This window comes from Nasonia vitripennis, assembly GCF_009193385.2.
Source record: "Nasonia vitripennis strain AsymCx chromosome 2 unlocalized genomic scaffold, Nvit_psr_1.1 chr2_random0007, whole genome shotgun sequence".
Classification (NCBI taxonomy): domain Eukaryota; kingdom Metazoa; phylum Arthropoda; class Insecta; order Hymenoptera; family Pteromalidae; genus Nasonia; species Nasonia vitripennis.
Window position 1 is genome coordinate 2,082,041 of NW_022279614.1, and position 23,686 is coordinate 2,105,726.

At 39.7% G+C, this 23,686-nt stretch overlaps 1 protein-coding gene across 7 annotated transcripts in view; it reads right to left on the reverse strand.

The window, feature by feature from the left end:
* Positions 1-5,266: 5,266 nt before the first annotated feature.
* LOC100114658 (protein prenyltransferase alpha subunit repeat-containing protein 1) overlaps positions 5,267-23,686 on the reverse strand; it is a 40,236-nt gene continuing 21,816 nt past the window's right edge. For all 7 annotated transcript variants that reach the window (XR_004345200.1, XR_004345202.1, XR_004345201.1 and 4 more), the window contains one exon: positions 5,267-6,564. Coding sequence is in view for 4 of the 7 variants with exons in the window: in XM_032601560.1 (XP_032457451.1) it covers positions 5,355-6,564 (1,210 nt within the window). In the remaining 3 variants the exon portion in view is untranslated. The remainder of the gene's footprint in view (positions 6,565-23,686) is intronic.

Below are 23,686 nucleotides of genomic sequence, written 5' to 3' on the forward strand. Positions count from 1 at the left end.
AGTGTGTTTGATGTAATCGTGGACATTCTTTTGCGTATATATTTATTAACGAAGGCGGGTGGATAATTATTTTCGTGCAGTAATTTTATGATGTTATGAATATTCTTATCATGAAATTTCTTGTTAGATAGTTTTATCGCTATCAACAAGATTGTACACCATGGCGATTTTTTGAGACATAGGATGTTATGATGTGTAATTTAAAAATCTGCCGGAGAACATAGGTTTGGTGTACCAATCGGTTATTAACTTTTTTGCGTCTTTCATCAATAAAACATCTAAAGAACTTATGGAGTTATCGATCTTAGTCTCGTGAGTAAATTGTAATCTATTGTTATAAGAATTGAATGTTTTTAAAAGTTTGTCAACTTTGTCATTCGGCACACATGTAATAATGTCGTCGACATATCGGTAAAAGAATATTGGTTTGAAAGATAGTTCATTTGAAAGATAGGCAATTCGTTTCGAGTTTTAAATAATTATTCGTAGACTCGAGCAGCCCGTCCTGATATCAAGTACGGTCTTTTTATCTGTGTTGTGTGATCTTTTTGATCAGTATATTGCGTATGTTATTGGTAGTTTTATCTGTTAAGTTATTGCAAGTCATCAAGTTTTTCATATTTTTTATGCATTCGATAGTTTGTGTCATCAAGTTCACTTATTGGATTGAATTTTCGTCAATAAGGTAATATGAGGTCATAAACAAAGAGGGGGAAAACTGCTGAACAGAACATGGAGAGAGTTAAAAATAAAGGTAGGAAACGCGATGCAGTATAGGAGAGGGAGACGGAAAAAGAAATAAGAGGAAAAGTGGCGGGATGGGGAATGCAAGAATAAGAAAGCTGAAATGAAGAAGGCAAAAAGAGAGTTAAAGAAGGAAAGGAGGTCCAGAGAAAGATATATACAGGCTATATAGGAGCTAAGAAACTTGTGCAGGAAGAAAAAGGAAGAAGGGCTAAGGAGGGAGATTAAAGAAGCAGAAGAGGACGGTAAATGGCTGAAACATTTCGAAGAACAACTGGAGGAAAAAGAGGAGGAGATAAGGGAAGAGAATGGATTAGAAAAGGAGACAGAAGGAAGTGAAGAAGGAGGGATAGGAATAGACGAGGTGAGAGAGATAATTGGTAGGTTGAAGGAAAGAAAAGCTCCAGGAGGAGACGGCATACAAAACGAGGCATGGAAATTCGGCGAGGATATGCTACTGGGAGTGATAACGGATATCCTGGGAAAGATATGGGATGGAGGAGGCCTGCTGGAGGAAGGGAAGAAAGGGACAGTGACACCGATCTACAAAAAAGGGGGAAATCGAGACTGCAGAAACTATAGAGGAATAACACTAATGGATTTAGGATACAAAATATATGCGGAAATGATAAGAGGTAGGATGGAAAAGAAACTGGAAGAAGAGGGTAGACTAAGCGACACTCAAATAGGGTTCAAAAGAGGCAGAGGAACGACGGACGCGATTTACGTTGTGAGCAAGACAGTAGAACAGGAATTGAAGAAAAAAGGGAGAAAGATATACGCCTGTTTTGCAGATATGAGGGCCGCGTTCGACAAGATTGAAAGGAAAGAAATCTGGAGAATGATGAAGAACTTAGGAGTGAATGGAAAAATAATAAAAAGGGTAAAGGAGATCTACGACAAAACAGAATGTGAAGTGAAGATAGGAAATAGGGGAGTTGGAAGTTTCGAGACACATAAAGGAGTGAGACAAGGATGCCCGTACTGCCCAATGCTATTCAACGTGACAATGTCGGACCTGGAAGGAGAGATGAGCAAGATCCAGGAAGGAGGAGTTATTCTAGGAAAAAAAACATGGTTAATCTCATAGGCGGATGATGTGGTGCTACTGGCAACAAATGCGGTGGGCTCGAAGCAAATGTTGAAAAGGTTTAAGAAGGTTATGGAAAGAAAGGGACTAGAGTTGAACACAGAGAAGACCAAGGTGATCATATTCAAAAACGGAGGTAGAAGAAGGAAAGAAGACAAATTTGAGTGGAACGGAATAGAGATAGAAGTGGCGAAGAAATTCGAATATCTGGGTTACACAATGAAAGAAAATGGAAAAGAGGAGGAACCGATAAAGAAACTGAAAGATAAGGCAATGCCGCTTATAAGCACGGTATGGGGAATCGGGGAGGCTATATGTAAGGAAAACTGGAAGATCAAAATGAAGCTTTTCGACACATTCGTACAAAGTGTAATGGAGTATGGAGCGGAGATTTGGGGCTGGAAATGTCATGAAGAGCTAGAAAAGGTACAGAGAAGATATATGAAATGGGTACTGAGGCTAGAGAGGACCACACCGTCGCATATCCTACACTGGGAGACGACGAGGTTTAGGCTGGAAACGAGAGCAAGAAAAAGGGCGATAAAATATGAGGGAAAACTGAGCAGGGCGAATGAAAACTCTATCCTAGGAGAATGCTGGAGGTTGCTGAAGAAGGAGGGAGAAAGAGGAGGATCGAAGGGAAGAGGCAAGAACGTGAGAAGGAACGAGCTAGAGAAATGTGGGATAGCAAAGACAGAATATACAAGAAGGGTAGAGGAAGGAGAACGAATAGAAGTGGAGATTGAAAGGATAAATAAAGACACGCAATGGCAAAAGTGGAGAGAGGAGGTAAGGGATTCAAACTACGCAAGGGAAACGAGGGAGCTGCTGAAAGAACAAGGAGAAAATTTGGAGCACATGACCGATGAAGGAAGGTATAGGAGAGGGTCGCTTGGCATTATAGTGAGGTTCAAATTGGAGAACGAAACAAGAGGCAAAAAAAAAACTGGAAAAACGAAGAAGAGAGAAGGTATAGGATGTGCGGGAAGGAAGAGGAGACACTGAGGCACATTATAGAACACTGCGAAGAAACGAAAATACCAGGTACGAAATGGCAACAGGTCTGCGGAGGGAGGAAAAACCAGGTAAGACACCTAAACGGAATCATCTGGAAGAGGAAAAAGAAAGAGGAGGAGACAGAATAGAGGCGAGAAAGAAGAAGAGGTAAAAAAGAAATTCAAACAGACCGCGCAAAACATCTAGGGCCGTTTGCGAAAAGTTACTAGGGGCCGAAGGAGGAGGAACTAGGTTGATCGATAAGGCAGAACAGCACAGAAAGGAGGAACGGAACAGACAAGACGTGAGGAACGAGGAGGAACCAAGTTTAGCAGCACGTGGTGGCAGAGAGGTTAGATAACAACGAATGCAGAGAAAGATAAAAAAAGAGAGAGAGAAAGTTTAAAAAAAAGCGGTGGAGAGATAGAGAAGATTGAGAGAAGGCTAGAGAGTGAGATGAAAGACCTAAGCGAGGAGGTAAAAGAGTGGAATGTGAAACTAGAGCTGGATAGAGGGAAAAGAAAGCGGTAGAAAGAAAGATGACGGATTTGGAAGGAGACGTGGTGATGTTGAAAGAGAAGCTAAGACAAGAAAGAAGAGAGAGGGACAGAATGCAAAGTGGAGAGTAAGACAAGGAGAGAGGAGAGAAAAGGATCTGTCAATGATAAGGTGAAGATGAAAAGTGAGGTTAGGCTAGTCAGTGCGAGCAAAAGGAAAAGAGACGAGGAGGGAAAGAGCAAAGTGTGGGAAAGAGGCCTAATCCTGCACAGAGGAACCAAGTGGGACGAAAAGAAAGAGCTGCACGAGTTGCTGGAGGAGTTTCTACAAGGTACATGCTGGGAGGTAGAGGAGACGCAGAATGTGGACACATAAAAAAATAATCTTTTCCTCGAAGGAGGAGTTGGAAGAAATATGGAGGAAAAGGGACAAGGTCAACACAGAAGGTGAGGTGAGACTGGAACAATGGATGAGTAGAGAGGAGAGAATAGCAAGGAGGGTGGTCATGGATATTATAGAAAGAAGGGAGGAAGTAGCAAAAAGAAACGGGGAAGAGGATCGAAAGGGTGAGTTCAGGGTCAAAGTGGAAGGAGAAGTATACGTCTGGAACGAGGAAGAGGGAAGGATTAGAAAGGCGAGACCGGAGGTGAGAAAAGATGAAGAAGAGGAGAGAGCCATGAGAAGGAATAAGGAAGATTAAAGTTTTTAAAATAAAAAAATAAACAAACTGTATAGTAATAACTATGTTTATACGAAAGGAAATGTTAATATTGTATATAATTAAGGTATGATCAATAAAACTTCTATACTATACTATAATTTTGTCATTTTTACTCATAATTCTTTTTTTTCAGGATTTAAAGGTGTTGTGTCCCCTTAAATAAAGAAAAATTTACGTTTCTTATACCTCATTGATGAGTCTAAAAAACAGACCTAAAACGAAACGCAAATATAAATTATTTTTAAAGGAGTTATTATTTGAATAGTAGCACTGGAAATGGAAGCTAATGCTGAATTTTTTATCGTTATTGAAGTTTTTGAATTTTATAATCGCGTGCTTATCGCGCAAAGTTCGTGCAAGGAACTAATCAGAAAACTCATGCCATTTTCCTGCGACTTTTTTTTCAGTAGGGTTGAATGAATGATTTCAAGAAAGTTCTACACATAAGAAAATGCATTTTTGGCATTTATATTTATAATTCTATTGTTACAAAAAACACAGCTACAACGCGTTTGAAAGAAAAAATTGTCTTCTTTCTCCCGTTAGGCAATTGGAAACGACCGCACGATTCGGCACTAAAAGCAAAAGAGGTGATTTTTTAAAGGTAGATATATCTGATATAATGAATGAATAAAATATAATGATAGGTTATTAGTCAAACTATGCACCACAAAAATTTCAAGTGATTCGACTATTTAGTGCATTCTGGCTAATATTTTGAGTTATTGATTGATTTAAACTTGACTTATTTTCTTTAAATCAAAGAAAATAATAAGAAAGTAACAGCGAATTTTTTGTCAAATTATCTTTTTATGTATTTACCGTAGTATTTTTCAAAGAATTCAAATATTTTTCATGGTTTTGGCATTGAGTTTAGCTAGAAATATAGTAGAAAGATATAATTTTTTTTTAAGTGACTACTATTCAAAAGTGTAAGGAGAAATGTCCAGAGTGCTGACAATTTGTAGGAATATTTTGATACAATACAAATATCGTCATGTCCTGTCATCCCGATAGCTTAATTTTGACAAGGCAATTTTACTGTTCTTACCTGACTACAGGCTTTATTTAGATTTTCTATTGGGAAACGCTGATAGGATTTGGTAAGATTTCTTATTAGCTTATCATTTCTATTTATATCGGCTTTCGTCAGCTTTTTTCAGCAATATTTTTAAATAATAAAAGGAGAAGGATATAAAAATAAAAGTAAGATCATATCTTCAGTAGGAATGTTTTATCAAACTATTATTTTACAGAATTGTTTGAAACATTACTTTATACATATCATATAAGAAAAAATGATTGCTACACTTCAAATTTCATGCATATAAGAAAGTTCGAAAACTTTTCTGCTAAATCGTTGCTATAATTTTCATATTGTTTCGCAGCAAACATGATATCTTTATTCCGCAAACGAAATGCCATACTTAAGAGACTATGATAAGTATTTTCAGTTATGATAGTTGATTCTGAATGTTTATTTATTTTATTATAAACTTTTGTTATATCAAATAGTTTTGAATCTTCTACCCTGTATGTAAAATAATTAGCATAGGAATTACTTAAAGTAATAAATAAAAAAACAAGAAAACGTCTATGATACCACAAAGATTCATGTCCTGGAAAAGCGTTAAGTAAATCTTCGTTAATGATGCAGTCTTCAACCCAATATGATAGATTTATTAATGTCTGTTTAAATGTTATTTCAGAAGATTTTATAGAAATGACACCATGTAAACGGTTTAAAACTTCCTCATCACTTTTATCACTTAAAGCATCACAACAATCTTTAATAGTATTTTTTACAAATTCATAAATAATTTCTCGCCGTTTACATATTTTATGAAAATATTCGGATTGTTCAGGGCACTGTGCGCGTAAAAGTAATTTTTTTAACAGGAATTGTCTATAAGCAAAACCACTATAATCAGATACATGATTATTGCACCACTTTGTAGATTCTTCCCATTCCTCGGTTAAAAGAATATCAATTTCTTTAGTACATTTCAATTCAAACATACGAATAATGTACTCACGATGACTCCAAGCATGAGAATTGTTCTTATACCTTTCCGCTGCTAGAGAAGTAATATAAAATTCATTTCGTAATATTGTTTCTACGTTATAGGTTGATCCTCGATCATTAATAAGTATAAACTGCAAAACAGAGCGTCGGTATGAAAATGCTTCAAAACATTTTGCTTTAAAGTAAAGGATCACATCTATAAATTGTAATTCTTTTATAGGATCAATTTTACTACTTCGCAACAATCCTCTTCTCATATTCCAGAATGTTGAAACGTCGGGATTTAATAAAAGAGCCCCTAAAAGCCATCGGGCAATAACTTCTGGTTCTTCTCGTTGATGCAGATTTTGTCTTAGATCTATCAGTCGATTATAAACATAGCAGTAAAGAGGTTGGATGCACCAAGATGCAAGGCCAAGTGAATTTTTTTCATAAAATATTGGCGATTTATTTTCATTGTCTTTAACAGGTATTATTTCAAAACTTATCCTGCAACAAAATATATTACATTTTACTACATGAAATTTGAGAACAGATATTAGTTATTCCAATAAATATAAATAATTAGATATGAAAACAAATAGTGTTATAAAATAGTATAACATACTCGCGTCTTAAGCAGCCCATTGCATAACGTCAATATTGCCTGTGCTATGCTCAGACGCAAACTGCCTGTCATGCAATAATGAGCCACTTAAGTCACGTGTATCGCTTGTATAGGAATGTACTATAAACTAAGTCTATATCGACGATTAGGAGTTAGTTCAGCGGAGTCTCCGAAAACCAGCTATTTCGGAGATTAAGTTGAAGAACCAAGTATCTCAGTAAATGCATTCGAAAACCAAGTAACTCAGGTAATGAGATTCTCTGAGATACCTGGTTTCCGAAAGCATAAGAAAATAATAAAAAAAAAGAAGGAGAAGAAGTAATAACAAAATAAGAAATAAGGCCTACATTGGTAAAAGATACAAATCCATATAAAGCCCTGAAATGAATAGGCCACGAAAAAAAGTATGCTCGACATTGATAAGATCCAAAATTTTAAGGCCACGATGTATAGAAAGCTTAAAAATAAGATTCCAAAATAATAAGGCCCTAAATTTACAAGACCCAAAATTTACAAAACTTAAAATTTATAAGATCCAAAATTTATTAGATCTAAATTAAATAGGCACAAATTATAAAACCCAATGCAGGGGCCCAAGGTTAATTCACATAAGTTACACGGCATGTAACGGTCCTGACTTGTGTGCTAGGCCAAGCTGTAGAGCATTTTTACATAACATAATTTGTTGCAGCAAACCGATTGTGCGATCATATACAGGATGATAAGCCGGTAAAAGGTATATGTTTTTCACTCGCATTTTTGTTTCTTATTGTTAGTTATTAACAATTTATTGCAAAATAAACGTGATTTTGGTCTTTTATTGCTTATAACATTAAAGCTAAGGGAGCTATCGGAATGCCCCAACAAAATGATATGTAGAAAATAGAAATATCTACAAAATGAGAGGTCGAACGCCTCAATCGGATTATTAGGTCCTGAGATTTCTATTCTCTACAAATCATTTCGTTGGAACATTCCGATAGATCCCTTAGTTTTAAAGTTATAAGCAAAAGAGACCAAAGTCGCGTTCATTTTGCAATAAATTGTTAATAACCAACAATAAGAAACAGAAATACGAGTGAAAAACATACCTTTTCATCTGCTTATCATCCCTTATATGATCGCACAATCGGTTTGCTGCAACAAATTATGTCACGATAAGGCTGTTTTAAATTCCTACAGCCTGGCCTATGCAGTCAGAATAATACTTGCGCACAAAAAAAATCGCGAAAAGGAAGTAGATATATAGATAGATTGATTAGCATTTATTTTGCACAAGTCAAAAAATACATGTGTATCACATATTGTCACAGATTTATCACAGATTCGTTAAGTCATTATTACGCATTATGTACATTTGTTCTTATTTACTACTCTATCACGTCACTTAAAATAAAACCTTTGGTCATGGTCATCAAAAATAAAATAATAATATAAATAAAATAAATAGTTGGACGGTACAATATTTAACGAAGTCACAGAAATGTTGCAGAAACAGTGTTCTGATCTACAGTACATTAAATTTCGCGTACGTATATGCGCCTACGCATTACCGCCTTAAAATATTTAAGCGATGGAAGATCTCTTACTTCGTGTGGGACCCGCGTGAAAATATTATATGAGATCTTATATGAGATCTCATATAATATTTTCACTCCATATGAGATTTATATGAGATGTATATGAGATCTAAGTGAGATCTCATATGAGATCTCATATGCGATCTCATATAGATCTCATGTAGATCTGAGTACGAATTTCAGTCATATGAGATCTCATATGAGATCTCATATAATATTTTTACGCGGGGAGAGAATTCCAAAGGCGCGCACGCTGGGCTTTAAAGGAATACAGCCCCACGTTGGTACGCGCGCTAGGCACCACCAGTTCTTGCGGATCCCTAGCTGAGGTTCTAGACGGGTTCCTTTCAAAAAGAGCAGCAAGATACGACGGCGGAGTATATCAAAAAGGAGATCAGCGCCAAACCAATCAGCAAGCAGCAGCAGCGGCGGACTGGAAGGGGAAGCGGCAGCAGCAGCAGCGGCGGACTGGAGGGGGAAGCGTGCAGCAGTGGCTCGGAGCAGTAGCGCCTACAAGATAAAAGGCGCCTCGCTCAGCTCCTCAGCATCATTCGCTTGACCAAGCTCGAACGGAAAGGAGCATGGAGTCTCCTTTTCCTATCAGAGTTCGGTCAGAGTATCTTTTTGTGCGCGAGTTAAGAAGCTGGCATAAGTCTAGCCTCTTACACTTGCGGTTATATAACAAACATTTTTTTCTTCTTCAACCCACGATAAATATGTTCCAGAAACAGTTTCCAATGCACCTGAATTTTAAATTACTTTTTACCAAAATGGTAGAGAGCTAAAGATGTCAATTTTGGAAATTTGTGGGTTTTCAGCACAAATTAATTAATTCATAGCTCCTCAGGGAAGCAGTTTTCACTATAGATATGGATATACTTATTTTTGTAAAATTTTCTCACCTTTTGAATAAAAATACCCTTAAAGTCATACATATATGTTATACCTATTGTGACGAGACACGTGTCTCGCACACGTAAAGACGTGTGAAGGCGGCCGCAATAGACGCGGCATACGCAGCGAGCGAGCGCGTGCAACGAACGAAAGACGAATCCGCCCGACGCGGATTGAGCCCGCGCGCAACATCCGCAAGGCGAGTCCGCACGAGCGCAGAGCGCGAAAGCCGGTGAGCGACTCAACGGCGACGCGCCAGGCAGCGCAAGCGGCGCGCCGTGAACACACCTATACACATTCGCGCCGCGCGCCTTTACCTAAAAGCGTGAACCGGCAGCGCGGTAAGCACGAGTGCGATAAAAACTGGTGTCGACATTGCAAGTCGACACACGGTTATAATCAACACTGTTTTATACAGCCGAAAAAAAATGATGCTTCAGCGAACAAATATCTTTATATTTTCTAAGATCTGGAAACGATGCAAGAAGCATCATATCGAGGCGATAAAAGCATAAAGATGCACGTCCCGAATGTCTGCGTTGCACAGCAAGTCTGCACAGAGTGCATAAGTTCTGACAACATTTCAGAATAGTGTCCCTCGTGCGGTGTGCGCGAACATATATTTACCGAAGATCCAGTTGGTCAGCCGCTACAGCTTGTACTACGCGAAAAAACGGATTTTGAAAATATAATATGCATCGCACACAACGCACGAGGGTACGATGCGCAATTCGTTTTACGACGACTTGTCAAACGTAAAATAATTTGCACGCCAAGCGTCATACTGAATGGTCAGAAAATACTGTGCATCGGGTATGGACGCACAAATTTCATCGATAGTCTTAGCTATTTTAAAATGAAGTTGGCTGCGTTGCCTGCTACATTCGGTTTAGGTGAGACTACGAAAAAAGGCTGTTTCCCCACCTTTCTAACACCTCGGCTAACGCTGAATACCGTGGCGCCATACCGGATGCGCACAATTATTCGCTCGACACTATGTCGTCGAGCGAGCGCGAGCAGTTCTTTCTGTGGCACAGCGAGATGCGTGCAGCGGACGTAGTATTCGATTTCAGCAAGGAAATCATCGACTACTGTCGCACGGATGTGACGATTCTGCGTCGCGCGTGTGTGGCTTTCAGAAAAAATTTTCTCGAGGTCGAAGACTGGACCCGTTTGTAGTGGCTACTACAATCGCGTCCGCATGCTCTTATCTCTATAGAAAAAATTTCTTAAAACCACAGACTATAGGAATAGTCCCCAGGGGCGGCTATAGACGCGCCGATAAGCACTCCCAAAAAGCTGTAAAATGGCTGCTGCAGTGCGAGTGAGAGATCGGTCGCGAAATCGTGCATGCAGGCAGACCGCGCGAATATCGGCTTCGCGGGGGATTTTTGGTCGATGGATTCTTACCATCTACCAATCCAGCAGAAAATCCCATTGTTTTTGAATACCAGGGCTGCTATACGCATGGCTGTCCTGAATGTTTCGAAAACAATCGCAACAAGCCGAATGCCTGGGGTCGTACTGTCGACGCGTTGCTCGAGAGTACACGCGCTAAAATCGCGCAGATCCAACAGCTCGGTTACGAGACGCGCGAAATTTGGGAGTGCGAGTTTGACAGAGTCAAGCGTGAAAACCCCGAAATCGCCAAGTACGTGTCGGAGCATCCGCTCATCAGCAAAATAACGCTTAATCCTCGTGACGCGTTCTTCGGCGGACGGACCGAAAATTTCGTCGCAGTTTACGATGCTAAGCCAGGCGAGCGTATTCTGTATACAGATATATGCTCGCTGTATCCTTACATTTGTAAATGAGGCAGATTTCCGCTCAGTCATCCAAAGGTTTACGTCGGCGAGGAATCTAATGAGCTGACGGGTGGCAATCTCAACAATTTTTCAGTCATAGATGGGCTGGTAAAATGTAAGGTTTTACCGCCGAGAAAATTCTATTAGCCTGTATTGCCGATAAAAATGCACGGCAAGCTTCTCTTCGCACTGTGTCGTACATGCCGCGAAGAGATGCGGCAGAGCGATTGTTGCCACCTGCCCCTCGATGGATGCGAGTCGGTGAGAGTTCAGCGGAACCTGGGTGGCGGATGAGCTACGAAAAGCCATCGAACTCGGCTATACTATAACTGAAATATTCGTCATATGGCAGTATAGTATGACCGACTCGACCCGCTCACAGGTGAAGGAGGACTTTTCGGTGGCTACATCGACACTTTCTTGGGATTAAAGCAGGAATCATCGGGGTTTCCAGCTTGGTGCGTTGACGCGGAATCGAAAGCGCGTTACGTTCGCGAATATCGCGAGAATGAGGGGATATCGCTCGTACTGGGGCAATTTCGGACAGCGCGATAATTTAAAACAGACGGTAATCGCCAAGGAGCGCGAAGACCTCCTTAAACTTCTAACAGCCGAGGATAAAGAGGTCTTGAGTCTCCTGCTAGTCAACGAGGAGGTGATGTACGCCAGCTGGCAGTACATCGACGATGCTGTGAAGTCTACTCCATATACGAACGTAGTTATAGCAGCCTACACGACAACTCTGGCCCGCTTGAAACTATTTTCGTATTTGGAGAAGCTCGGCAAGCGAACGCTGTACTGCGACACTGATTCGTGCATATTTGTGTGCAACGGAAACGCACAAAAATACAGGCCACCGTTAGGCTCATTTCTCGGCGATATGACCGACGAGCTCGACGAAGGGACTTATATTACGAGCTTCCTCTGAGGTGGTCCGAAATTTTACGGCTACAGAACCGTGAATTCGAGAACTGGCGAGGTATCCGAAAAATGTAAAGTCAAGGGTATCTCGCTAAATTTCTCCAATTCTTTGAGAATAAATTATCCTAGCATTAAGAGTATGATTGAACATTATTTTAATCCTGATGAAGAGAATGAATGCATTATTCTTAAGTTTAATTCTATTAAAAGACTGCCAGATCACACTGTCGTCATGCGAGAAGAGGTCAAATCGTGTAGCATAGTTCTAAAAAAGCATAGGTATGTTACTCCCGGGTTATCGCTCCTGTACGGTTACAAAAGTTAAGTATAGTATGTAAGTTATTTGTGAATAAAATAAAGTTAATTTAAGAATCTCGTTTTTGTATTAGTTTTGAAGTAATATAAATTGTTCTACGTTATGTTTAATATATTTATAATAAAAAAAAAGTATTTTCAAATTTTTCTTGTAATTATAACATCATTCTCTCTCCTTTACCTACTCTTCATCGCACGCTTATAGGCGAGCCGTACATGCACGCGTATAGACGGCTCGTCCGCGGATGATACTCGTGGGCGCTAATATACGCTTATAAGCGGCCCGTGTGAGTATACACGTATACGCGGCCCGTGTGAGTATGCGCGTATACGAGGTCCCCGAAAGTACACGCGTATACGCGGCCCGCGGTAGAGGAATAATACTAATAAAAAGCGCTTTTCGAGAAGAGAGCGCTTCAGTCGAAAAGATGGATACGCGTTGGAAGCATCCTTTTACGGCGCGCATAGCAGGACCGACAGGAGCTGGAAAAAGCTGGTTTCTGAAAAAATTTCTTGATCATCTGCCGAAGATGTGCGATGCTCGCTTCGACAGGGTTCTGCTCTACTATACCGAGTGGCAAGAGACGTACCGCAGTGAATTGAAAGTTGGTGGGAGTGCTGCTGTACCTATCCAGTTTCGAGAGGGACTTCCGCAGCGAAGCGATTACTCCGTAGATACGAGAAAGAAAAAATTATTTATTACTCGACGACTTGATGCGAGAATCATGGAACGATATAGTTCTGGATTTGTTCTCGCGTTCGTCTCATTATTTCAATTTGGCGGTCTTTCTGGTGACGCAGAATATTTTTCACCAGGTAAAGTCTTAGCGCGACATAAGTTTAAATTCAAAGTATCTTGTTATATTTAAAAATCCTCGCGACAGAGCTCAGATTCGGAATCTCGCGCGACAAATTTATCCGGAAGATCCGAGGTTTCTGCAGGAGGCTTACATAGACGCTACGCGCGGACCTCACTCGTATCTTTTTCTCGATTTAACTCAAGCGGCCGTGGACAAGTATAGGGTTTGCATGTGTATATTCCCAAGCGACGATATTCAGTACGCCTACGTGCCGAAAATCGGTAAAAAGTAAAAATACAAAATAGGCGTGCAGAGCTCTCGGCATAGACAGTAGGCGAGAAGCTATGGTGCCAACAACATCGGAAGAAATAGACTGGCTGTTGTATACCCGTGGCTGCACTGGACACCAAGCATTTCAACAGAAAATGAGTAGCAGTACTGAACGCTCTTTGTCACACGGACGGCCAACAATGTACGGCTCTTTTATGCACAGCCGACAAGAGACTCGTGCGTTGCATATGCGATTGCGCTTTGAATATCTTACAAGGTGTAATCAAAATCAAAGACTCGCATAAACGACGACTCAAAAAACACAAAAACGTGCTGAGAAAATTGACAATTTGCAATAATAAGGAATCTGTCAGAGATTGGCAGAAAAAGAAACGAGTTTTCGTACAGCACGGTTGTGCTTTTTTGCCGCTTCTACTCGCACCTACTATCGGGGCTCTTGTCTCGAACTTATTTAATTCAGCAGCGGAAGACTAAAATGGATCGTGCGAGAAAAATGATTATCGTGCCCGAAGATATGTTTTCGAGCATGCAAAACGTTCAGCCAGCAGCAGTGCCAGTAGTAAACGAGTAGTGTGAAAACGCTGTTCAAACGTGCGGCGACAATCTCTCGAGACTTGTTTCCGAGATGTACACAATTATACATTCGAATAAATTTACAGATGAGCGTGAAAAATGTCAAAACTATTTACAAGTACTGCGGCGATATCTGTTTTTCAAAGATTCCGAACGTCACGATGAACACGATTACGAGCGCGACGTCGACGAAATAGAGGCCACATCGGCACCAATGACTGAAGAAATAATACTCGACAGCGTCCCCAAGAGTTACGCTCAAAAAACGCGCCTTCTGCTGAACCACTGGAAAACCGTTGCCGGCGATCGTCTCATGTGGGATATCACTGGCAGAGTCAGTATAGACGGCCGCCCCATACAAAATTCCAAGATTATAGAACTGATTAGCGACGTTGTCGCACGCAGAAAAAAGACACTGGATCAGTCGGAAGTGCCCATCGGCCGTTTACCTTTCGCCAAATTCATCAAGTCAGTCGACACACCGATTATGCTGATTGGAAACCCGGAAATTTGACAGAGCCCAATAATACATCGAAACGACGACTGCCTAGTAAAGAGAGCATCAACGCGTTGATGGAAATACACAACGCTAGCAGCAGCGGATCACCGGCATCGCCTACTTTGATGAGAAATCGAGAAAAGAATAAGTGGCTACATCTCGCAAACTTTTAAGCATATCGTCGTCGTACGATGTCTCGCACGAGGCTGGTTACGCGGGTACGCGCAATCTCGTGCGTGTAAATCGAAAAGGCAAATTATTTAGCGCGGCTGACACGCGGGAGAAAGAACGTATATACGAGTGGCTTAATAATCAAGACGCCTATACTCTTCACAGACCCGTTAAGCGTAAATTTCCGCGATTAAGTTACAACATGAGCAATATCGACGACGTATGGGAGTGCGATTTGCTTTAATTAACCACGATCAAAGAGCACAATGACGGATACTGTAACCTACCCGTAGTGGTGGATGTATTGAGTAAACACGTGTGGCTGAAGCCTCTACGCGATAAAACTACAGCTAACGTAACCGCAGCCTTCGGGCAAATACTCGAACGCAGCGGCGGACGCGTCCCGATACTCTTACAATCCAACAAGGGTAAGGAGTTTGTAGGCTCGACGTTTCAGGAATTTTTAAAAAAACGCGACATCAAATTCCGTAAAGCTCGAAACACCGATATCAAAGCGGCTGTGGTGGAAAGACTAAACCGTACTATACGCGAACGAATGTGGCGATACTTTTCTCACAATAACACGTAACGTTACATCTACGTGGTGCAGAAAATCATAGAGGCTTACAATCATACGCAACACAGCGGTACAAAGATGCGCCCCTGTGACGTGAGCATATACAATACTGGGAAAGCGCGCGAAAATTTAGCGAAAAGAGCTCGTCTGCAATCGGCTTACAAGAATCGCGAAAACATGGCGTTAGGTGTAATCAATAAATACAAGCCCGGATCTTACGTACGCATTAGTCACACGAAAAAAACTTTAGCGACGAATTTTTCAAGATTAAGCGCATATCCAACAGACAGCAGATACCAACGTTTATCCTGGAAGATTTGAACGTCGAAGAGATTGACGGCTTTTTCTATCTTGAGGAGCTCGCTCACGTTGTCACAAAACGCATGTCGGACGCTGCTGAGCAATTCAAAATACAACGCGTAATTCGTACAAAGGGTCGTGGCTATCCGGACAAATTCAAGTCGTGGATCAAAGCCTCTAAAGTACACAAAATTTTAAAATGGATTAGAACGATTTTTACCTAGTTCTGCCTAGCAACAGTATGATGTACTACAAAGAAAACGCCACCAGCTGCTTTACAACGCAGCTCTCACGCGAGCTCAGACTAAGCGGGAATTGGTCCGTTGCGCTCGTCGAAATTGCCGTGCACGTGCCGAGCACTGACACGCACATTCAAGAATCGGACGCCTGTTACACGTTTAAATAGTCGGAAAACGGAAAGCAGGAAACGCATTTTTTCCGCACGGTATTGACGACAAGATCGAGCAACTAGCCAACGAAATAAATAAATCAGCCGCCATTCACGATCATCTGCGTCTCGAAGTTGCACCCTTTCAAAAGGGCTACTACATGCTACAGCGCAAGTATGCCTGCGTTGATCAGCATCAGACAATATTTAACGAAAAAAATTTGTCGTACTTTCGATTTCGAAGATGCCGAGACTCGGCGAAAAAACGGCACCTTTGTCACATCGTTAATGGGCAGTGTAGTCACGCTAGGAAACAGACCAGCATCGCTTTCCCGAGCTATTCCCGATCAGCAATATGTGTACACGGATGTATGCGAGCCATACACTGTAGGCGACACTCAAGCTGCTCTACTGCGTATATTTTCCGTGGATAGTGCAAAGTACAAATTCGGCAGTAATATCGTGAGACATTTTGCACCTGCTAATTATATTCCACAGTTTTTGCTCGATTGTCATAGATATAAGGGATCAGCACGGAGTGCGAATACCATTCGAATATGGAACGCTGACGGTTACGCTTCACTTTAAACGTAATCGCTAGAGAGAGAAAGAAAGAGAGAGAGAGAGAGAGAGAGAGAGAGAGAGAGAGTGCAAAGCTATGTCACGATGAGTCCCTACACACACTACTACGACGAGCAAGTAGGAGGTGGAGGAGTGAGACACGTCTATTCCAGTTCAACGTATCAGCGCGGACGAGGTTAGGTGCGTGGCTCGGAGGTTTATTTCGCAAAATTCTTCCGTACATCACTTTTGGTATCAGAGTTGTGGGCAAAGAGGCTGTGCACACAGGCATCAACGTGTTGGACGACGTTGCAAACAACGGCTCGAATTTCAAGGAGGCGTTCAAATATCGTACTAAAGAGTCTGGAAAAAAATTGAAGAGAAAAGCCGGTGAATAGATAGCAGAAATGATGAAAGGCTATGGTTATAAATCACGCGCAGTGCATCGAAGGCGTCAGTTGAGAAAGACACGTACATCGAGTACAATCGGCTCTAGCAAAAAACGCAAACAACATACGACAGGACGGAAGAAGAGAGTCACGAGGAAAACGAAGAAAAGGCCTATAAAGAGAAGTACTCAGCAACAGCAGCAGAGTTTGCAAAGTGTTACGGATATTATTGGTCCTAGACGTATTAAGTTTGGGGTAAAAATGGTATTTTTACATTCTCACTCGACGGAATGCATGTCCAGCGAGCTGGATCTATTAACGGTTCCAGCCACCCAAACGTCCATTGAAAGCTGCAGCTTTCTGGATTGTAAGCCTGTGTCGTCTCTTTGCGACGATGTCGACGCACCATTGGAATTTGTCGTGCCGGCAGGTAGCGAGCATTACTTCGATCTGTCTCACACTATTCTTCATGTTCAAGCTAAAATCGTACCCGCTGACGACGCTACCGCAACGACCGAAGACCTTCAAGTCGGACCAATGAACAATTTCATGAATTCAATGTTCAATCTGATTGACATTTTTTCAATCAGAAAATTGTTTTGCCGCCTAATAACGCCAATCCTTACAGAGCGTACACCAAGACGCCTCTCAACTACGCTCCGGCTGCTAAAGAGTCACATCTTACAGCGAGTCTGTGGTACGACGACACAAGCGGCTGTTTCGATTCGTCAGCTAATGCGGTGAGCACTGCCACAGCACCTATGATCGTGAACAAAAAGCTGGAAAATCGCAAATATTTACACAGAATCGACGATACTTTGACATGATTGGACATCTACATCACGACCTCTTTAATCAGGATAAAATGCTGATTATTGGCGTAAAAATGCGCGTACGTCCAGTGAGGAGTAAGGATGCTTTTTGTCTGATGGACGCGACAGCCGATGGAAAATTCAAACTCAGCATCAAAGAAGCTACGCTCATAGTTCGCAGAGTAAAAATCAGTCCTGGAGTTTTACTGGCTTATGCGCAAGCGTTATCGAAAACTACGGCTAAATATCGCATAACGAGAGTCGAAGTTAAGTCGTTTACTCTTCATTCGGGAATATTGGGCGATTCGATCGACAACGTTATACACGGTCAGCTGCCGAAGAGAATAATCTTGGGCTTTGGGAAAACACAGCATTCAACGGTAACCGCGTGTTAAACCCTTTTAATTTTCAACACTTCTCTATAAATTATATTTCTCTCTACGTCGACGGCGTACAAATTCCAAGCAAACCTTTGCAGCCACGTTTCACGGGTCTTGACAAACTCTACATTGACACTTTTCGAACACTTTACACGGGCACAGGCGTGCATTTTCTCAACAAAGGTTTTGGCATCAATCGCTACAACTATGACAAAGGCAATTTTTTGACAGCCTTCGATCTCAGTCCTGATTTATCGGCACACTGTGCCACACATTGGAATCTCGTGCGCTCGGGTAGCATACGCATTGAAGTGAGATTTGAGACGGCTCTTCTCACTGCTATCAACTGTATCGTTTACGCAGAGTACGACAACGTTCTGGAAATCGACTCTAGCCGCCATATCGTAACGGATTTTAGCGCTTGATGCACACGCATACGAGATCGCAGCGCCCCAAAATTTTTTTTTTTTGATTTGCGCTTAATAAGGCGAGCGCGATGACAGTCTGCAGTTAGTCTCCCTCTCGCAACAGCCAGCACCTAACGTACTCGAGCAGCAACAGCATCATCGTTATCATCATGGCGGAATACGTGTTCGATATTCAAGGCTTTCGGGATATAAATAAAAAATGTATTCCCAAAGAAGTCGGAGTTTTATCTGCCCAGAGCCGTATAGTTGGTCATTGAATCATTCGCGCGCTGTTCAGTTTTACCGAATTACCCGCGGATATGCAGCAGACGAATAATTACTGCACTCTTGATGTACACGGTCTAGAGTGGCACGACGGAGATATCTCTTTAAGAATCTGCGTCGTAATCTGTGCAACTTAGTGAAAGACGCCCGCCGTATATACGTGCGTAGCCAGACAAAAGCCAAGTTTTTGGAAAAAGTAGTGGCTCAAAGAATCATCAATTTAGAAGATTTCAGTGCGCCTTCGTTTGACGAACTAGCGCAGCAATTTCCGAACGTCTTGCTGTGCACTAGTCACGGTATCAAGAAATTCGAGAATATGAAAAATTTTTGCACACTGTGTCGCGCCTATCAAATCAGAAGGTGGATACACTCAATTGTTGCCAGTCCTCATCGAAGTGACCCGTACGACATAAATAGCCAAACCTTAAGTTTACTTTTTACCGCGGTTTTGCTTATATCTAATTCCTTGAGCTAATTTGGTAGTGAATTATATGTTATAATGGCATTATAACATATAATTCACTACCTTATAATAGATTTTAAGGGATTCAAAATTAAAGTTGCTCTAAGTTTAATGAACTATCTTCTATACTAAAAGTATTTTTATTTATAATCTTAAGAATTTTCCTCTGTGAACTTTGCAATAAATCACGGTTATTTCTATAGGCACCACCATAGGCTACTATTCCATAGCTGATTATGCTATGGAAGAAAGCATAGTATATCATTCTTAAAGTTTTTGTTGACATAGTGTGTGATAATTTATGAAAAATATAGCCTAGATACTTTGTTTTTTTTTATTATATATTGGATGTGTTTATCCCATTTCAGATTGAAATCTATGACAATCCCCAAGTATTTGTAATTCTCAACTCTAGCTATCTTTTTATTCAGAATTTTTACATCAATATACCTCGGTACACTGTCTCAATAGCTTCCAAATGTCATACAAACTGTTTTATCCACATCTAGAGACTTATTTACCGCCAACCATTTGTATATCACAGTAAGAAAATCATTCATATTTTTTTGCGCCTCTATCCACGTATTGCCTGTTGCTATTATTGCAGTATCATTAGCGTACGATAGAATTGATTCTAGTGGAATCTCCTTTAGAACATCATTTGTATATAAAACTAGCTCGCCACGCGCGGCCCTCCGGCCGCGTTGGCTTGCCGCCTTGCATCGCTTTTCTTTTACATTTCTTTTCAGAATTTTTCCAAGGAAGAAAACTACTTTTCTAAATTGACATATGGCAGTGGTAAGTTAAAATTATTTTATCAACCGTAAATTAATGTGTAACATTGATTTATAACTGAGAACTGTTCTTTGTTTATCTAGATGTTGCTTTTGTCCGTTTTCTTAGGCTGTATTGCACTGGATGCGATGAGCACATTGGCTCTACATCAGCAGAGAAGCATAGCATGACTGAACATTCAGTTCTGCAAATCTTGTTGTGTGAAATGTTTCAAGAATTCTATGGAGATGGTCCTTTGAATAAGGTGAGGAACTATATTATTTAGTTTAATTAATAATGTCTAATCAACAATATAAAACAACTGCAAATTGCTTTATATTTCATGATTTAAATAACTTTGTCTTGAAAACAAAAATGACTCAACTACGTAGCATAAGCAGCATAGTAATTTGAATTACTTAGAGACAAAGGTGCATAAAAAATGCATTAATCATACTGAATGAAATTTTGATACACTACATCTTGTGTTGTATTTTTTATCTTGATACGCTATTGTCTTTGAGAATAGTGAGCATCATAGATGACAAGAGAAATGTCTAGAAATGTTATCTTTCAAATCAGTGATGATTTATTATTCGTACATTTTAAAATCTGATAAGGTTTGCAATTTTACTATAGAATTTTAATCATAATATTTTTTTTAGTCATCTTCATTCACTCATTGGTCACAGCGAAGTTCTTCATTCATTCAACTTGAGCAATTTTGGCACAATGTAATATACCGAAGGGTCTGTCCAGATCGGCGACCAGGCCGAGATTGATAAGCGCCTAAGCTCGCCTCACGCTCGCCACGGCGGGGTGGTGCGCCAGGTGGCGCGTCGGTCCCTTGGTGGTGCTCGGAGGGGACCCCCACATATATTGAAGAAAAATTTCATGAGGTAACAAATTTTTCCTTATAAATGTATACTTGCTGACTAAGTTGCGTTCATCGACAAATACGTGTGGCGTCTCGCATAATGTCGGGAAAATAAGTAAGAAGTGCTCGCCAATCAGATGTTCTACACGTTGAGGCGTTTGTAATCTTACTGTAACTATTACTTTGTAAATTGCATTGTAGGCACTAACATTACCGTCACGTTGATTGCAACTTAATTCAGATACAGTGTCCTTTCTCGTCTGGCGTTCTTGTAAATATTTGCAGATAGAGCTCACACTATGGCCTGTGCACCACTTAAAAAGTGACACATACGTTTGAACGTGTACTCTTCTATTCGAATCCATTAACGCAAATTTGTTGTCTCGCGTGCTTAAATCCGAATCGCTTCTAACGCGCGTGTACTCCAGCCTGTAAAAAGGGAGGGTATTATTCTCGGGCCGAGCAATTTGCTATGGTGTTGGTTAAAGCGTAGCCGTGGCTTGCACTCGGCTACAAATAGTTAGACAAGTACTTATACCTATAAAATGCGCAAAAATAAACGTACCAACAAATAGGATCGAATAATTCAATGACAATAAATTTTGTACCTTTGGCAAATCTTTTGAAAGTTGGCTTGTTTACAGGTGCAAAGAAAATTAAGGTGGCTCATACAGCAAACAAGAAATTGTTTGCAGTATTAGTGTTGGTGATGCCTAAGTCTATCTAATAGGTAGATAATTGTTTTACTAATATTATTTATTTAGGATTATTTGTCTTTACAGGGTAGTGTGGTTAAATCCGGTGCCAGTACGCAAGGTTATCCTGTTTTTTTTTTCCATATTGTTGTCAAAGTTTTGATTGGTATTCTTCTGGTGGTCATCAACACTATCATCAAAACTACTGGAAAATTAGTAACTTATTTGTATTTGTATCAATTATTTATTTTTGTTTGTAGATATTCTTAAAATATATCTTATCTTAATTTTATTCTATTGTAATTTCAGATAAATAATACAACACTCTTGTATCGCAGTTTTCAAGAGGAAGTAAACAAAAGGATGATATTTCGTTTGTAGGATTTCAATTAGAATATTAGAAAATTGATTGTTTAGGTATTTAGCATAGTTTAGAGGGATGTAGTAAGCTACTTAGAACTTTTCTTCAATCTAAGCAATTTTCTTTATTGATTTTAGGTTTTTCTAGTTCAGTATATATACACAGTATAGACTTGAATTTTGAAAGTGAATTGTACTGATTCAGCTTAAAAGATTTAATTAATATAGCGTACGTAGTTATATGATGCCAAGTTTGTATTCGGCGATTACGTATTTCCTAAATTATGCATTTTTTATAATTTAATTTAAAAAGTGGTTTAATTTTGTATATATGTATGAGATAAAGGCCAAAATATAACTTTCAGCTTTTAATAATATAGGAAAATTGCTGAAAATAATTGGGTTGGATGGGGCATGTTGCACCGAAGTTATTATTGAATTTATGTATCAAAAAATCGCTTTTAGGGTTGTGTATGACAAAAAGTGTTTAAAAAAATGTTTGCCACGGTAAAAAGTTGTATTTTGAAAATGTTTACAACTTTTACATTTAACATTTTCATGTAAAACGTAAATCCGTAATGTTTTATGGCAAATAATTGGTTTTTAGCTGTAAAAAATCGATTTTAGGCTATAAACTCGAGTTATAAGCATTTTCATGATTTGATGTTAATGGGAAAAAGTTGTATTTTTCAAAAATGTATAACTTTTCCATTTAAATTTTTTTGTAGAATGCTTAGAATTCGACTTAGAGCTAAAAAACCGTTTTTAGCGATTTTTGGAGGTGACCGCATTCTGCGTATACGTGCAGGATCAGCCCGATTGATTAAAGTCTTTCCGAGATAATCGCATCACAGGAAAATTTTTATTAAAAAAACGCTTAAAAATCGAACAAATTGTGCCCACATTTCAAAACGACGTAGAGGATCGGGATAAAAAAAAATAGTTTTTTAGCTTTTGCAAAAGGAGACCTCCTAAATTTTCAGCCCGATCAGTCGAAAACTGCGTGAGATATCGCATCTCACACATTTTTCGCACACGAAACTATAAGGCACTTCCGTGTCGCGGTCGTGCCTAATAAATAGGAGTGGACCCAGTATCGTACCATGTAGAACACCCGTACTTATTAGTAAACTATCACTCTCTACACCGTCAATTTTAACAGTTTGATATCTGTTATTCAAATATCTTCAAAGAAGATCCAACGCTTGTCCTCTAATACTAATACAATAAAGTTTATCTAATAACAACTTATGGTCGACTGTATCAAAAGCTTTAGCCAAGTCGAGAAAAGTGACTATTGTTGGTATCGATTTATTTACGTTATTGTACAATATTTGCGTGATATAGTTTAATAACCTTAAAAGACCATGATATTGCATTAAGTCAAGAAGCTAAAACTCTAATAGCTCATATAAAAAGTTCAAAGGAGGATGAGGTTAAACATAGAATTCTAGATGAAATTTCGATCTTGTCATCACATGAAAATGCATCCAAATTAGTGGATGGAGGAAACAAATTTAACCTAACAATTCTATCGGACAATAATGATTAAAAAAATTTACATGATGAAAATCAGTTATTAAAACAACTTAATCAAGAACTAATGGATAAAAATCTACTGCTCAAAGAATTAATAAAAAAAGAGAAAAGTGATGATTCAGTGAGGTTACAGCATAACCTATAAACTTACGCACAAGTCACGTCCAATGTACTACCTACTAAAAGAAAAAGAATACCCAAAATCATCGTCAAAAACATTAAAACAGATGAACAAGGCTAGAAAGAATTTACAAACAAGGTTTGTGATATCCTAGTCAACGAGAAAGACATTAAAACTAAGCAATTTAGGAAAGTGAATGATGATTTGAAAACTATCATACCTAGAGG